The sequence below is a fragment of the Agelaius tricolor genome, unplaced genomic scaffold (assembly GCF_023055355.1).
Source record: "Agelaius tricolor isolate 1412-34295 unplaced genomic scaffold, bAgeTri1.0.p SCAF_1, whole genome shotgun sequence".
NCBI classification, from domain to species: Eukaryota; Metazoa; Chordata; class Aves; order Passeriformes; family Icteridae; genus Agelaius; species Agelaius tricolor.
The window spans coordinates 20,972,101-20,991,014 of record NW_027269261.1 but is presented as its reverse complement, the minus strand read 5'-3'; the positions used below and the strand labels follow the sequence as shown (position 1 = coordinate 20,991,014).

Below are 18,914 nucleotides of genomic sequence, written 5' to 3'. Positions count from 1 at the left end.
TCAGTGTCCTGGGTATTCTTCCCAGTTTTATTAATTAGATGGAAAGCTTCTCCCTCTGGAATACTGCAAGGTATTTATTAACACTTCAGCCCACAAACTAGAGTAAATTTACAGTAGTGGAGGTAATTGTTACATACACCGGCTCTTGTTATCAACTTGGCAGGGATAAGCAAAAAAACCCCAGAGGTTTAGATTACGATCTTTTTCATGATATTTTAATTGTGCTTCTTAATCTGCTAAATTAAAAACTATAGTACAATCTTATTCAGATCACTGGCAAAAAAGATCGTATCAATTTGCAACAAAATGTATGAACGCTCCTATCTCTTTTAATTATACAAAGAATTTAACAATTATATTCAATATGGCCGCAGAGTGACTGAGATACAAACTCTTTCAAGTGCAGTAGTGCTTATCCCTCAGCTCCTTCACATTTCATTCCATGTCTCCCATCTTTTAAGGCACACACTCCCTTCCCTAGATGATCCTTAGTATCACCACCTCCCTTCTCTCCCTTCATGATCAGCATGGTGACATACTCCAGCAACTGTGTCTGAGCACAGCGATGACTGATGATGACCAGGCAAGCACTCCAGAGTATCTCAGCTACTCTTGTGCTTCACAGAGAAGTGTTAGGTATGCCCAGAGATACTTCATGTAACCACATTTCCCTCACTGCTGCTTTCAGCCTTCCTCCTTTTCTTTGCATTCTTCTGCTATCAGACCCTCTTACTCCTTCTGGACACCAGTATGTCAATTTATAGTGCCACCAGCAATGCCCTCTCCTTAATTGGTCCACACTAATTTACCTACACTTTTTTTTTTTTTTTTTTTTACTATGCAGGTCTCAGTGCTCTCAAAAGCTTAAGAGTTGGGTTTCATTTTGCGATCCTTACCCTATTTCTACATTCTTGCACCCACCAAGTGTTCTGATGGACCCAAATACCTCAAACTGGCTCTACCACCAGGTGTTTGGATACATTCATCAGTAATTTTAGAGATTACACAGAAAGCACAGTTGTGTTTTGTGAGGATGCACCATTTCAGAGGTCTAAATCAAAATTTTCACATGCCAACACTGCTGGATCATCTCTTGTTTCTTTGGCTTTCTCCTTGACCCAGACATCTGCTTTCAAATGTCTGCTGATCATTCTTTATGGTCACCAGACATTTACTGTAGCTTCCCTTATGGATGTCAAGTGCCCTATCAGTGATCTGAGAAGGAAAGGGGTGAGAATTCTCTCATCTATTCTGTCAAAATCCCGCTTAGCTATCCTGACTGCACAGGGCACAAGTCATTTATACCCGGCACTTGCCAAATACACCCCTGTCAAAGAGCTAACTAACTTACTAACATCAGCACTTTTCAGGACTGTATTATAGGTGATGTCAGAAGCATAGGTGTATAGAATGAGGTATATTTATACAGGAAAAATATGAGGAAGAATCTGGCCTCCCAAATCTTCCACTGTCTCTGTAATTCTGCTGGAGTCACAAAGTCCTTCTCTTTCTCACAATCTTTCTGTGTCAACTAAAGATACAATACATATAAATAAATTAACAGGACTGTTATGCTGTTTCATTCATTTAATGTCTGAAAACAACAACAAATATTTTAACCAAAAAGATCTACAAAGTATATTCAACACTTCTATAAAATATGTGAAATATATGAAGAAATAAACTGGCTAAAATATTTAGAAAATGATGGAACTCAACTTCAACACTTCCTCTTCATGCTCTTTTGGTCTATTGCTCACTGTTTGCTAATGGGTAAAGTATGAGAAGACATGAAGCCCCTTTTCTAAGTAGTTTAGCCAGTTTATCCCTTTATCCCCTTCATATCCACTTCATATACTTCATATACTACAAAGTATATTCAACATTAAGAAATGTTGAATATACTTTGTAGACCTTTTCTTGGCTAAAACTGAGCAATACAAGAGAGTTTGAAATGGCTCCTACTAAGGTGACCACTCTTCCCCATGTATTTCTGTGGATGCAGGACTATGCCCACAAAATGAATGCCCACAAACGTGTCTGGCATTGCATTAGGAAGAACACAAAGTAAAACTGTACACAGACATTGATATTATACTGTTTGTATGAAAATGCATAAAATACATTTAATTAACTCTGGGCTGTGATACAAACTGACAATTCTCAACAGAAATTTCAAAGCTAAGCCTGACACCTTTTGAGTCATTTTGCTCAGTAAGATACATATTTAAGGCCAGATTTCTATACATTTGTATGTATTTCTTTTAATATATGAAAAATGCATATTATTTACCCAATTGCCTGAAATGTCTATTGAAGAAATACATATTTATTTTTAAAAGCAATCCATATATTATTTACTCAGTGGATGAGAATGACTTCAAAAACCCGTTCTGGTCCATCAAATAAATACATATTTATAAATGGTTTTTAAAATGCATATTATTTACCCAATGGACTGTAATGGCTCTGCTAGTGCCATTACACGTAAATATGTAATTAGCCACATAATAAAAAATCCACACAAAATTTCTCTGAAAACCATTATATTTCCATGTGTCAATGTACAGTACCTTTTCTATTGTTATTCTTTTTCTTTAAACAGCAAAGGTGATTACCCTATGCTAATGACTAAGGCTTTGCCATATTTCAAACCCTCACCAGCTCTGCAATTATACAAAATGTAAACTTGAAATCCACATTTCTTCCTTTTAAAATTAGTGTTTTGGAATCCTCATCTTGCAGTTGGTGCACCTGGCCTGGATCTTTCTGCCAGCCCCACGGATGCTGACCAGACTTTGCATAACTGAACACTCCTGTCAGTAGGAGTTTGTTCTGTTCTCACACAAGCTCCTTCACACTGTCAGCCAATGCACCTGCATCATTGCTGGGCCATCCAATCTTGTACTCTGCCAAACTTATTTATTTTTCCTCACATGGGTTATTTTCTGCAAAGCACTAAATATCCTCAGAAATCCCTTTTTCTTGTGAGAGTGAGGCCAGGATATGAGACATGCAACTCCAGGACTACAATGTATTTTATTACACAGTCCTGTATAAGTTTGTATACAAAAGGATGTAGCACCTACCCCAAATATTTGGGAATTAATATTAAGAACAAGACCTGCCAGGCCTACAAAAAATCGATGCACACTTTCCAACAGGAATGAATAGTATCATTTTTAGCAGTGCATGTGTGTGGAATAAGTGTCACACATTAAGATGTAAATTTTATTCTCTGAGCTGAACACCAGGTGATTAATTCTGATAGCATGGTGATCAATTGGTACAGGTGCTGCACCTGAGTAATGTTTGTTTCTGTACACATTGGTAGCAAAGGTGCAGCACTAACACAGGTGTCACTTGTGTAGTTGTGCAACATCTCTGATTTCCTGAAAACACTCACACTGGTAGTCAGGCTGAACTGTAGAACTGTAGTTCTGCCAGTTTTTTCAATCAGACCCATTATTGATTTGATGAAGAAGCAAATTAAACATACCATGGTAGTATGTAAAATGGTTAGACAGAACATAAGGTTCTGGTGCTGAGCTTCTTAGGCACATTACCTCTGTGTGCAGCTTTTTGTCACCGGTCTCTGGAGACTACAAAAATGAGAGACTTGCAAGACAATTTGGCAGCACCAGTCTAGCAACTTAGGCACAGAACATCCAGGAACACATTCATGTAAAATGCCAGGAAGCTCAAACTTTGCTGAGACCAGAGCTACAATTACTTAGTTGCTTCATTTAGATCTGGCATAAACCTCTTGTATTCACAAAGCTGCTAGAGACTGACACCAGTTTGAGGATAAAAAAAAATATATATATATATAGGTAATAACATCTTTCTTTTCAAAATAACAAGAGATTTTTGTTAATTGATGGTACTATTAAGTTTAGATCTCTGGCATGTGGAATCAACACTGTTTGCAGCTTACAACTATTTCTTTGCAATTTCCTCTCATTAAAGAACATGAGTTTTGATACCAACAATAAGTAACACACAGTGTCTACACAGGACTTACATGTTCATATTTTTACGACCACTCTCCCCACCCCTTTGCTCAACATGACGGGGAACCCAAAGCAAGTAGGTGTGCTCACTAGAAAGCCTCTTCACTAATTTCCATTTAATTCATTTACCAAATCAAATCAAACTGCTACTGTGAAAACTATCTTCTCACAGAGGGGACTAAAGGATCTCTCCACAAATCACCCCAAAGCACCTGAAGTTCAGCTTCCCAAAGCAAGTGAGCTGAAACAAACACAACTAACAGGATGCTGCAGCAGCAGGTCCACCCAGGGCACACAGCTCACGGCAAGAAGTTTCTTAAGGTCAAGCACAGTAAGCCCACTGTCTGGCTTTGGTGTGCTTGAGACCTACATTAAGTCAGCACAAGCCTACAAAATCCTCTTTTCTTATTTCCGCACAGCCGCTTGTGTCGGAGCAGAGAGACAGTATTTTGCACACACTCTCTCACATGTCACTCATCACTGTAAGAAGGACCAATAATATCATTTCCAACAGGCCCAAATTCCTGTTGAAATTAGCAGTCTCCTTGCAGGTATGCAATTTTAGGGCCTGTACCCTGCAATAATAAATCAGTCAAAAATATCCAGGTAAAAGCTGTGCTGCTTAAGATGAGGCTTTGGTTTATTTTGCCACTCCTGCTGCCAGGGTGTAATCTTATGCCTCTTTCTTTCTTGAAAAGCATGTAAATTGTTGTACACAAATAGAGTCATTAATGGAAAGCAAGACATTGCAAATCAGACAATAAATGTATCAATTAATGCCTGGGATGCACATGAGGCAATCAATTTTCCCAAATCCCAAATCAATTTAAAAAAAAGGATAAAGAAAAACAGTTTGAATTTTCACTCCTCTAAAAGATGGGGATGAGAAGAGAGAAGGAGGGAAGCTGGTGTACCAATCCTTCTCCCTGTCTGTCTTTGCTTGTTTTGTAATTACTAAACCTGAGGAAACTTGAAAAAATTGTGAAAAGTTACTCTGAGGAAATACTGAAATTTCAGATTAAAACATCTAAAAACAAAGGAAGAGAAAGAGAGAGAAAGAATGCAGCAGGTATTAGGGAACTTGTGGCCTTCAGTCTTACATGTGCACAAGGTGCCTGCAACTAAGAAAAGGGGCAATGTTTCTCTTCCTGTGTCTTTTTGTGCACTGATGGAAGTGATGTCCTACAGCATTTCAAGTCATTTATTGAAGTTTGGTGGTGGTAGTGGGAATGTTGTTAAGGAGAGTAAAGAAAGCAATGTCCATTTGAAGCTTGTCTGTGAACTTTGCATGAACCGCCAGGAATAATGTAGTGTGATGACAAGCCAGTTATACCTTCCACTAAATTTGCTGTCTGGAATGAACTGAAATAGTGTTTGGTTTGTGTAATTACGTCCATCTATCTTTATATTCCAGCGGCATATCGCAAATTGAAAATACTAAAAATTGACTGTTGGTTCTGATATTTAATGATTGCCAAAGACAAGACGATGATTTATTGGTTACTTACCGATGTGACACATTTGCATCTTATTAGACGGAGATTACTATTCCTTAAAATGCGGACGAGGCCTGATCATGTCTGATGGATTGATTTGATTTGCAAATGTAATCAAACTAATAAGAGGGAAAAAATGAGCAATAATGCCTTGTTTTTCAACTGGCAATCACTCCCCTGCCAACAACGCTGATATCCCTGACTAAGCAGCCTTCACACAGTCTTCCTGTCTCCTCAAATAAACAAAGGGATGCAAAAAGCTTGATAAGAGGATAACGAGCCAAGTATGGATGTAACATGGAGCCTGTACCTCAGCACTGCACAAATGTGTCAATGGGAGTACCAGGAGAGGACTCATGGTGCCTTCAGTTCTTAAAAAGCAGCAAGCAAAAACCCAAACAGCAAAACTCTATTGTGAAAAACCCCTTTACTAAATGAAGGGGAAAAAAAACTGCATTTAAAAAAAAAAAAAGGTGGTTCTACTTCAGGGAACCCCAGGAGAACAGTCGTCACAAGCACAAAATTTACGGAATAAATACCTGAAATTCCTCAACCTGATAGGAAGCTAATTGGAGAATGTATTTTGGACAACATGATTCAAGCAACTGGAATCACTGACTGTGGCCACAGCATCAGAGAACCTATTTCCAGGGGTATGCTGGATGCGGTTTTAAAATTTTTCCAAATACTAAATGCAGGGTTTCTGTCACAGCAAACATTCTATCATTCTGGCCAGATGCTGATGTTCCTGTAAGCACTGAAATATGGTTCTAGATAAGAGCAGACTCTTATTGAGCTTGAAGTAAATGACCCTAATTCTCCACAGTAGGATTCTCTTTCTCGTTAATAATAATAAAAAGAAGTATTAAAAGAAAAAAAAGCTTTGTGCAAGGAATTGCACAAAGTCCCCCACCATTTACACAAAAGTGGTAATTCAAGCAGAAGGCAAATAATAAAGCTCTGAGGTCCATACAGGTTACAGATTGTGACCTGCGTATTTAGGGATTGATCCAAAGCAGTGAAATCAAGGCAAGTCTTTCTATTGGCCTAAATGGATTTTCATATAAAGCTTTACTAAAGAAGGAGGTTCGAGCGTGAATGTTGACAGCTGAGGAAGTGATCCTACATATATTTGGGAACACAGAGAACGCTGCACACAATGGAAGTGCCTGTGTAAATAATGTGATTGTACTACTTAAATATTTTCCAGACTGATTGCTAATTTGCTTCACTAAGGGATATTCGATAATGTAAAAAAAAACTTGCTTTAGGGAACAGCCATTATGAAGTGTCAGGCTAAAAACAAAGTTGAATATATAGCCCCAATTACCATGCTCAAAGACCTCAAAATATTTTCATAATTTAAAGTTTTATAGCTCATGTAATTTATACTTATTTTAACAGTGGAAAAGCATCCTGGTCAAATTCCAATTAAATAATTACATTTTGCCTACCTAAAATTCTCACTGCATTTTTAATTGGAAAGGACACACTTCACTGCTTCTCCTAAATTGTTTAGTATTGCCATTCAGTATATTAATAGCTACCACTTTCTACCACAGAGACAGTACACTTGTCCGTGCAGCCATCAATGGCAAATGGGAGTTCATCTGTGTTGGCTGCAGCACTGGAACTCAGGAGACCCATGGCAGCCCATGCTCCCATCACCCTGTTGCAAGCTGGTTTTAGCTGTAGTTTTTCTGCCTCCTAGCAGGCTCTCTGAAAGATTTTATGATTGTCACTGATGCTGGCTGATTATGATGCTGCTGGTTATGAAGATGCAAATGTTCCTTGTCAACAGCCTGTTTTCTTCACTTTATCTCCTGAAATGCCCACCTAAGCCTCTTGTCAGACACTGCCCTCTGTAGGTTTATGGTACAGAGGAAGCAGGAATAAACCTGCGCAGCAGTGCCCAGCTTGTCCCCAGTGCTACCTGCACTGCCTGTCTGGGGCACCCTGTTTCCCAGTGGTCTCTTGATTACAGAGCCCATGGTGTGCTTCATGTATGAGGATTACAGAACACAGCAAATTACTCATCACCACTGATGTGCAAGGCACAATCCTGCAAAAATTTGTGTTGAAGATACTCAGCAAAGCATTGATGGGGTCCAGAAAACATTCAAGTAACTCGAAACACAAAGAAACTTTTCAAAATTTACTCCTATAATCTCACTGAATGAAGATCATCTGGCATTCACAATGCATTTTGCATGTTATATCTGTTGCTGAAGGTTCACTGACATTAAGCAACCTGCTCCTGAATCCACCCAACAGTTAACTTTATCTCTGGGAAACTTCAAAGTAGTAAAGTGAAGGACGGATCACAGAGCAGAATGGCTTTCTACAAGAGACTGATATGGGGAAGGACTCTTAAATTCTTCTCACTGCAAGCAGAGTTAATTAATGAGAGACACAAGGGTCACAGAAAGTTTTATATGTTACCAGATATAGCTTGAATCGTACCAAGTTTGGAGTCTAATGCCTGTTCAGCAGGGCAGGCATGATGCTAAAACACAGCCAGAAGAAATCTCTGGCTAAAAATACACCCTGCAGCCTGCCAGTGCCATGATATATTTATGCCAGAAGTGCAACTTCTTTGAACAAATGTATGAGCAGCAGTCATTATCTGCTAAACTGCTCCCCCTTAATCTCTCCAACAGCTGGATGCACGAAAACTGCAGATTTGCCCCCGCCTCTTCTCCACCCCCACCACAACTCTTTGCTCCAGTGTTCTCATGCATAACATGTCAGGACTTGCTAAGAGAGCTGACTCGACTCTGCAAGCACCACTTCCACTGAACTTGAAGCCTTCTGCAAGTGTAGTTGTGTCTCATTTCAGTATTTGATTTCACCTCAGCTGTTAATGCAGCTGATTGAAACTGATGGTGCACAACATGGCAGATGAAAACATACTGGGGGGAAGGGTCAAATGCTGTGAAATTTCCACTTGTCTATAATATGTGCATCAAGAGTTTGGTGTGGAAAATACCTTGGCCAGACCAACATATTCTCAGAGAACTTTCCAGAACATGTTTTCAAATGAAAGGAAGGCTGTGTGTTTTCTTGCATGAAGAATCATCAAAATATTTTAATACTGCCTGATATGCAATATTAATTTTGGGCATCATGAATTTAAGTAACACTGAACACCAAGTCAAAAGTTACAGTCAAGTAACTGCTCCATCTAAGTAATTAAATAAGGGGGCATTCAGTACCTGCACTCTTTAGATTCTGTGCTTCTTGGGATTCTTTCTGCACACACATACACACCTATATATTTATATGTGGGTGCATAAATTGAGCATTGTCCAACAAAAAAGCTTACTACCAAGGAAGACATGAGTTCATAAAGTCCTTGTATGATCCAGCTGCTGCAGAAGGTGATTACTGCAGACTCATTTTTTAAAAACTGCTGATTCTTGTATCAGGCTGGACTGAGCCCTGCCATTACAACCCAGGTGCTCCCCTGTTATCCATACACTATATATAACCAGACCCAGGTCACCATGTGCCCTGCCAGAAACGTGCTGACTGGCTAAGGGGGTGTTGCAATTCAGGTAATTAATCCTATTCTAATGTAGGTTAAGCAGGTGTGAAGCTGAACTTATCCAGAGAGAAAGTAGAGGCATTCTTAGACTTACAGTATTTAACTGGTCTCAGCCGACTTTGGGAAACTAGACCATCCTGTGTCTCTGACCCAGTCATACAGGTGGAGACCTGTCTGCTCTAAATCCAATCTAAGCAACTGGCTCTTTCCCCCCTCCCTCCTCCCATCCTGGATTTACAGCATCAACATGTACGCCTGAGAAGGTGCTCTTTTCTTCCCCACCCAGAACAAAGTAAATGTATTTTTGTTGGAGGCTTAGTTAGATGACTAAGTCAAATATTTAGTTTAAAAGAGCCTAAATAGTTACCATAAGAGGGCTATGTTGCTCTAAGTTTACTTCTGCATTCCCAGTGTCTGCTATGATCCTTTCAGAGGACAATTTAAATGAAATATAAAATTGATCATCCTATCTCCAACAAAGCCTTCAAGAATTTTAAAACTGAAAAAAACACTCTTTGTTTGGATGTTCTTTAAACAGTGAATCTGGTTGAAAAAAAACTTTATTTTTCTAGAGGAGAGGAGTCCTGTAAATACAGAAGTGATACTTAGTGAACATGAATGACAGGCTCAGTTCTGCTGCATTTGCCTCTTCTGCAAATTCCTCACTTAAGGAATAATGCCATGATTTGTTCCAACTTTCTTCCTGTATTTCTGAGCAAGGCATCTTCCTGCCTTGCAGCCATGCAGTACTTGTAAGAAGCTGGCCACCCCACCCTTGAGGTATGAACTGTACAGTTTGGGGAAGTTTGGGAAAGGACACCCCCTCAAAGACTATTTCAGAAGTTTCAGTCTTTCATACAGTGTACTCTTAACCAGTGGTCTTTTAACAAACTTAAGCTAAATTATGGGGGGTGGCAATGAAATAGTCACATGCCTGAAAATCTAATGTGCCCCCCAGCTATCTTGGGTATGGGTATTCTGGAAGTGTTCCACTTGCAAAAGGCAATTATTGAAGCCTCACATCCAGCTTGCTTCCAAAAAAAAAAAAAGAAGAAGAGCGGAGATTACAGTAAAATTAAAAAGGTTAAGATACGTTTAGACCTCTTACCCTCTGGTAATAAGATTAATTCCTTGTTGGCTTAGAAGAAGGAAAACTGCTACTGAGTCATCTGCAATTTACACAGACCTAATCTAGTAAACCCGTTTGTCACACAAGAAGTGGGTACAAAGGTGAGCATTGTTGTCCCCTGAGTGGAAATACTTGCTTAAACCTTGATTCTGCACAGTGCTGCCGAGTCCTGAGGTGCTGAGTACACACAGGGGACAAAGGAAACTCTCAGCTCCCACTGGTACAATGACTACTGATGGGGATTTATCCCTTCAGGGCCAGATCCTTGAACAACAGAGGCTGGCACAGCACATTTGACTTGTACACCCATGACAACTGATCCCACCGAAGGCTCCTGCTCTGTCTCTACAGATTAACTGAACAAACTACCATCTGGATTTCTTTCTAATTTTTGCTGTAGAATCTGATCACAGAACAAGCCCAAACCATTTCCTGCAGTTTTAATTTGCATATTTGTACACCCCTCTCAAAAACATCCAGATCTGCTCATGGAAGAGAATAATAATTTTTCTCCATCTTTTCCCCTCTCCTTTATTCCATTTAGTAGTGCAGTCAAACACTTGCAAGTATGAAAGGGGGCATTTTCAGCCTCCTGGTACTTCAGTCATGCAACATCTCTAACTCAGTCTACAAGACACCCAGGGTAATACAGCACTCTTGATTTTGCTGGAAGAATAATAGCAAATGGCTGCTATATCATTTTGTACTTTTGCATTTAAGACTCAGAAACTAGCCATTTTTGTTTACAGAAAGAAAATGAAAAGCACTGGCATTCATTACTGTTGATTTTCTGTCTTTTTATTAATCATTTCTTATTTTTAAAGGGCCACAGGAGTGAACAACATAATGCAATGGTAGGAAGATATTTACCAATTTAGCACCTCATTATAAAACTACTCAGAAACCTCTTTGTCTCTCGTTTAACATAATAATTATTAGTGGCAACAAAAGTGGGTCCCACACTTGCACCATGATTAGCAAGTGATGAATTTGAGTTGAATATATTGCATTTTGCTAAGTAAACCTTACTATATCCCAAACCCTCAGTCTAAAAAACCATCTAATTTTAAGAAAATAATTTATACTCCTGTTTAAATGCATGTTTCCAAATTAACCAGTGATATTCTATAGAAAACGGCCTCTTTTATGCTTGAAGTCTCCAGCTGCCACACAATTTATATCTCTTTCCTCCCCTCTTTGTTTTTCAGCCATTTTCCCTGAATGTCAAAGTCAATTTAGTGCATTTCACTTTGCTGAATAAATCAGAGGCGAAATCCTTGCTAAAAGTGAAAATTTGATTTGCTAAAAGGAGCTTAGGGCAACTATTAATCAATATATCCAGAGTGTCAAAGCTAAGGCCATGATAGACATGCATTCATTTGGAGATTGGTTGAGGCAGATAAAGGGGGACACTGGGAAAAAAAAAAGTGCAACAGCCAGACAGTGTAGTGTGAATGTTGGGGGCATGGGTGGAGGGAGAGGACTGATTAAAAAAAAAAAAAACAAAAACCAACAAAACAAGAAAAGGAAACAGTCACTCAGAAGGAAAAAGCAAGTACTTGTAAAGGAATAAAAGGTGAACTTAATAGAGACACAAAGTCACTATTTAATTCTGATCTTGAGAGAAGAGCATTTTAAATAAGGGATTTTTTTTCCCTAAAACTCCCCACAATGTTAAAAGATAATAATTAAGCCAAGTTCTTCTGTTACGTGTTAATTCCATTTTTTGACTTTATTACGCTTCTGGTGATGATTACTCTTAAATAAGCTTTTCCAAGAATAGGTACTGATTTTGAAGTCATAACTAGCAAGAGTTTCAAGTGCCTTTTTAAGTTTTACTGCACATTTATTTTATATTTATGTATAATTTGCAGGTGATGAGATGTTTATATGTTTGAGATTATTTTTTCCCCCCTCAGTTAATTTAATGCAAGTAAAAAAATGCCAGAAGTGACTAACCTGGAAACTAAAGTGCTTTTTTTACCCCAGGACATCTATGTCTAGCATTATTAGAAACCTTCTCACCTCTCTAGTGCTGTCTCTCTCAGTTCTGAACTGGAACTAGCAGACACACTTAGAGTGTGCATCTCTAGTTGCACACAAAGCCTCCTATTCTTTTGTACTGAAATCTGCTGAAATTTTGCTGCTGACTTCAGCAACAGATTCATCAAGAATAGCCCAACACTGTATCTCAGCTGGGTATGTTGGAAATTTTTAAAAACCTGAACAGATCCTTTGGTTACTACCTTTTGCCACAACACAGACCCTTGTTTTGTTTTGAAAATGCTGGGAGACTTGTGGACATGTTTATTCATGCATCATCCTTCCTCCTCCTCCCTACCTTGCAAGATCACTTAACCCTTCTCTGTGATATTGTTTTCAAAATATGAAAAACTAAAAACTGCCACCATTCCCAGCACTTCAAATACCAGGATGGATGAACTGCTAGCATTTTAGGCACGCTGCTGTCCCATTCTGCTTAGAGAAACTGGAATTAACATGGTGATCTAAACCCTGGCAGTTCTGGGTGGTCCATCCACACTAATGCTCAAAAATAAAACTGGCAGCCAATTCCTGATTTCCCATATTGTACAATTCAGTGCCAGAGGTCAAGGAAGTCATTCGTTTTTGAGAAACCTCTTGGCTGAAATCTCTACCCTCAAGGCCCAGGGAATGGCCTGCCTTAGATCACATGTCACACTAGTTGTGAGTTCAAGAACATTTCCCTCGCAGGAAGAGCAGGTCTGGTTTCTGTACTTAAAGCATGTTTGTAGAAGGAGTTAAAAGAAGGGCAGATACAAGGCTTTTGATAAAGTGTCCCAGTTAGCACTTTGAGAAAGGGCAGGATGTCCTGATTCCCCGGGAGGCTCAAGTTATTATTCCTGCCAACCTCTTAGCACCTCACAACTCATCCTCCATTCCATGTCACATGAACAGCGAGCACCACATTTACATGCCCAGCTGTCTGTGGAAGGACAGGCACCCTGAGATGGGGTGCTCTCAGAAGCTGCAGGGCTGTGTCTGAAATGGCCCTAAATCCAGCTAGCAGCACAAGGGACTAGGGAAGGCTGAGCACAAAAAACAAATTTTACAGCGGCAGGCAGTGCGGCTCAGACATAAAGCACAGGCAAGACCTGTCCCCCGTGCAGAGCTGAGATTCTCTATGGGCTGCCCCAACAACAATCCACACAAGTGACTGTGGTCAGCTTTTACCTACACACGGGGTGGTATTTCTGAAACACATGGTGAGAAAAGGGTATTTTAGAAACAACTCTGCAGCAAATCATGTTCTTGTTCAATATTATAATGTCAAACTACACCCCTGAGAGCTGCTTTGGAAAGGAAAGCTTAAATATTGTCCTCCACAAAGAGTACGCTGGAACAGAAATGTTTCATAAAAAACATTAACACTAAAATATTCAAAACATCCTTGTATTTGTTACATCAAAATCATGCCTTTTTTTTTTTTAATACTAGCACCAGTGGCAGTATCAATTTCTAACTATTCCCTTCCTTGAACACTGTTCCTGCTAAGAAAACAGGGACAACAGCTGAAGACAAGCAGGCTTATTTTACTAAATAATGTAACTAGTTATTTTTGATGTATTAGTCTGATTTACTGTTTCCAAACAAATTTTTCATCTTAAGTGCAAAAAGTTGATTTCTATGGTCTGGTTGATGTTTTTTCATGCATGCAAATTTTGTAGACAACATTTTTTCTTTAGCTTCCTGTTATGCACATTTTTAAGAGCTTAATGTTTGCTGCCTCCACTTAATATGAAAAAATGTTGCACATTTTGGTGAATGTCAATGAGAGGGTTACAAAATTCCAGCCTAAACCATACTGGTACTGTGAGTAGGTATCAGCAGAAAACTACCCTATACAGCAAAAGCCTAATTAATATAATGCAACCAATGAAACGGAAATTCCCCAAAATACAATGTGAAGGGTGGGAAACTCAACTACCAGAAAATACTGAATTAAGAAAGGTTTCCTTATTTAAAAAGATAGCTAAAATAAAAGTTTAAAAATAGATATATAAAATAAAATAAAATAAAATAAAATAAAATAAAATAAAATAAAAATAAAATGTCTTGCAGAGGCTTCCTAATATATCTACAGTTTATTTGGGTCAGTTAATAAGAGTTTTGTCTCATCAGGCAGGAGATGAAGCAGCATCAGCCTCCCTCCCTAAGCACCTTCAGTATTTTACTAACGAAGTTACAGTACATCAGAATATTTTAATCTGACACAAAGAACAACAATAGATCTGACTGCTGGCCTGATAATCTTCTTATCACACCCTGTGAAACCTAGCTCTAATATTTGACTGAGCCTCCATTACTCGGCAACACATTCTAAAAAGGCCAACAATGGAGAGAGAATGAAGTGGAGTGTGGAAGTACCTCCATATCTACATAAAAGAGATTAGAGGCGACAGCGTTCCATTTTACAGCTCAATCATATTGTGTTAGCATGCGCTTATCCGAGCGCGGATGAAATTGAAAGAGAAATAAAAAAGAGTCAGGCAGATAGGAACCATAAAAGCGAGGCATGAGCAATTTCCAAGGATATAAAAGGATGCTAATGGCGGGGCCCTGTCATTCTTAAAAAGGGCTATTAGGGCACCATCATCTGTTCTTGTGCCCTTACGCCTCTCTAACTAAAGTCAAGCATTTCCTAATGCCATTGTGATCTTTTTCTTCTTCAGATAAGACATGGTCATGTTTCATAACAACACACTTTCCATTTATTTGATTTATAAATGCAAGGAGACTAATTCTATTTACTGATAAAGGCTTTCCATATATATTTTTCTTTCAATATTTCCTTTTGTATATGGTATAGACTTTTTGTTCAATAAAAGCAACTATTGAAATATTTCCAATACAACAGAAATACTAATGATTTTATGAAAGGACTTGAACTTTGTATAATTTGAAAACATTTTTTAGTCTGCGACTGAAATGGGAAACAGTTGGCTGGGGCAGAATGAATATTGCATTGTTACATTTTTGTAGATAATCCTATTAAAAGGCTTTTTTTCACAAGAGCAAAAACATTGCTTTGGCTTCCTCCACGAAGACAAATTTTACATTGCAATGCTTTAGAGTTGAGATCTTTATTAGTTACTAAGCACCTGATATATAAGGGCCTTTAATTACACTGAACCTTAAGAAATCACTATAGTAAAGAAAGATTTGCTGATTGCTGCTTTGCTGTGCTAGGCACAAATTCACTACTGGTGTAATTAATTGACTCTACAAGATTTACACCAAGGGTTTACTTAGTCTGCCAAGCTACAGTGAACTTTTATGCAATTTGCACCCCTTTCCTAATTCATCCTTTTCCCCATCCTGTTATGCTTCTGACTACAGTAACATTTGTTAGTTTTGCAAACAGGCAGCACCAATGCAGGCTCTTCCAGACACTGTTTCGTGCCAGATATCAGCTGAGCATAGCCAGTCCAAGTTCATCTGTCCAACATTCAAAATCAAGCTACAAAAGCTCATTGTATTTGTCCTTTAGCATTTTGATTTTTGTGACCAAATGCCAGACAAGAAGCACAGATTTTATCACTGTCCTCTGTTACCTGAAGGCTTATAAAAAGATTGTTATTATTGCCTGGAGATTTTTTTAAAACTCTCATTTGTAAATGAAATCAGGTAAGTGCACTTACCTAAGGTGGCTTAACCACTGTAGGTGTGGCTTGAGCTTACCTTGTACTAAAATGCCTTGTACTAAAATGCACTTGAGGTAAGTTCCTCAAGTGGCTCAGATTTTAAATTTTCAGGGCCAGTTTATGGCATCCACAGTTTTCCACACTAACCAAAGCCATGATTTAAAAGGCTGCTCAGTCTCATCCCTCTGCTCTTCCCATCGCTCCAGCCAAATCCAAGCTACACAGCATATTCACAAATCAGACTGACAAAAGTTCCCCTGCAACTGCTATGGAGCATGACTGACTTCTTTGAGAGATACTCTATTTTGGTTAAGGTGGTCTAGGTATCTTCCAAAGATGAAACTCAAACTCACCTGCTTAACTCATTCTGACTTAATTTGGGGTGCTTTATTAGCAACCAGTGTAAGACAAAGTAGCTCCTATAATATAGAGTGATGTTTAAATTAGTTTACAATTTGCTTGGGCTCATCTAGAACTGCTCTGAACAAAGCCATTCAGAAATGTCAGCTGTGTTCCTAACCACTGTAACAAATTGTTGCCTGAACGCTGCACACCTAATGACTTCAAATTAGCTGCACTGCGATATTGCCTGACAGTTCGTTACGACTGTTAGCAACATAGCCGGCGTATCATGACCAATAAATTGGTTTCAGTGTGGGCTGGGAAAGGGACTTCCATCAATTTGATTAAAGAAATTACTGTAGCATTCAAAGCATAAAGACAAACTAGTTTAAGGAGACAGAAATAAGTTAACTGTACCAGAAAAACATTGCTTGTGATACAAGAGCTTGTTTATACACTGTTTGTGGCACAGAGAATGACTAAATTTCAACTGACTATTTTAGAGTCACTAGGCTGTTGTCCTTCCTCTGAAGAGAAAAAAAAAAACAGCACTTCATAAAGGTACAAATTATTATTATTCTTTGATTGTGTTTGTGTATATATTATGTTTATATTTATCTAAGATGACCCAGAAGAACTGGTAAGAACAAGAGAAAAAGAAACAAAGAGCAAGAATATTTCTTTGCAGTTTCTTTTGAAACTACAAATAAAATACCTTTAACTCTGATAAACAAACAACTGACTGGATTACTTATTCTACTATTAAGTTGTCCCAAAATTGCATCTAAAATGAGAATGACTTATTACTCTGAGGAATGAAAGGTTATCCACTCTCATGCTTAATAAGGCTCCACTATCAAAATTAGTAAACTAATGAGCTGATGAAAACACACCAACATGCTCACTCATCAGCTGGACAAGAAAAATACCTTAAGAAACAAGAGAAAAAGCTGACCTTTTTTGTGTGACTTTTGTGAAAGGTGATAGACTGAGAACCCAGGAGACTTCTGTAAGTTTGTCTGCTAGCTCACGAGCAAGAACAAACACCTCAGCACTGGGGAGGGGCAAAAATACACCTGAAATGTTATCTGAAGGAATTGCTAATCTTCTGAGAAACTGCTTTTGATGACCCCCATTTTTCTTGCTAATAAGATTGCCAGTCAGCTTTTCTAATATCAGTGCATTTATGTGATGCAGACTGCAGTCCATTCCATGCAGACCAACTCTTACTAAGTTGTAAGGGGAGATTTTCTGGGACAATTCAGTTCTTTGTACTGAATTGCTGGTACAGTTCAGTTCTCACACTAGATCAGTCAATGAAAAGAACAATTCCTCTGTGCCTTGCCAAAATATAACTGAATTTTTTCACCTTCTGTGGTCAGTAGTGCTGCATTTACCTAACAGAGGAGCCAGACTTATATTCAAATACTGCTGAATCAGATGACTACAGAGGAGAGGACTTGTATGACCCTTGATGCCAGGCTAATGCTCTGGATAGCAAAGGGAGTTTATCTTAATAATAACAACAATACATGAAAAAAAATTCTCTAAGCAGCACGTGAAACTTACTAACATGAGTAACACTCATAGCAACAACACTACTACTTCCAAGGTAAAACACATGACCATCTAAACTGTGTTCTGTGGGAATATTCTGGACCCTTAGGAAAACTTAATGCATTGTAAGGAGAGAAAAAAGTAGTATTTTTTACCAGCACAGAAAAAGCCACGTGATGATTTCTGTACATTATCTATTTGCAACAAACACTGTGCGTACCTGGAATATGCTTAGCCCATCCAATGATCACCACCAGTTCTCTGTCTGCCAGGTCACAAAGAGTGGTAAGTGCTTTGATGTCACTGTCTGGAACAGTGGGGTCAGGCATAGCATAGATCTTCTCTGGTTCAGCCACCAGCAAATGGGAGACAATCTTGTTATCTGTAAAAATGGTCCAGAACATTACAAGATCACCAGCAGCATCATTCTACACTTCAAACAGATGGCTCAGATTTCAAAGTGCACAAAAATTTGTCTTAAGACACTGAACTTAATTACACCTTACTGTAACTTCATGACCCCCTACAAGTGGTTACAGCACAAACAAATCTGATCCATTAACAGTGTTTACCAAGCCAGACATGTATGTTCTTAAATAATAAATTCAATAGAACATAGAAATACATGATCCCTGTTAATTACCGGAGTACAAACTTTATAGGAAAAGATTAATGCATTATAGGACATTTTCTACTGTTCAAATAGAAAAATTTTGCCTTCATTTTTTTACCTGCAACTCACCCTACCCCTTAAAGGCAGGGGTATTTTTGAGTGAGTAAATACCACATGCAATTAGTCAATCACTGAAACCTGTAACTTCTGTCAGTGACCTGAACTACCATTCTTTACCTACAAACCCAGACCAATCATCTGCTTCTCATTTCTAAACAGGAAAAAACACTAAAATCAAAGAGAAAAAAGAGTGTAAAACTAAGCAAGTATGAAAGTATGCAAACTCTACCTCAGAAAACTGGTTTTGTGCATGGAACGATACTTTATCATAGTCACACATTGCTTATTTTTATCTATATAGCATTTTTATTCACATGTTAAATATTTACTTTTTTATTCAGTTGACTTGTGACATCTATTTGGAATAATCAATTAAGTTATATAGGAAAATGCAGAGAAGAAAAAAAGAGAAG

The 18,914-nt window shown here is 38.4% G+C and overlaps 1 protein-coding gene across 10 annotated transcripts in view; it reads right to left on the bottom strand.

Annotated features, from left to right (window-relative positions):
• Window positions 1–18,914, bottom strand: part of ESRRG (estrogen related receptor gamma) — a 373,125-nt gene that overhangs the window by 29,795 nt on the left and 324,416 nt on the right. For all 10 annotated transcript variants that reach the window (XM_071426017.1, XM_071426012.1, XM_071426010.1 and 7 more), the window contains one exon: window positions 17,989–18,150. In XM_071426017.1, coding sequence (XP_071282118.1) covers window positions 17,989–18,150 — 162 coding nt within the window. The remainder of the gene's footprint in view (window positions 1–17,988; window positions 18,151–18,914) is intronic.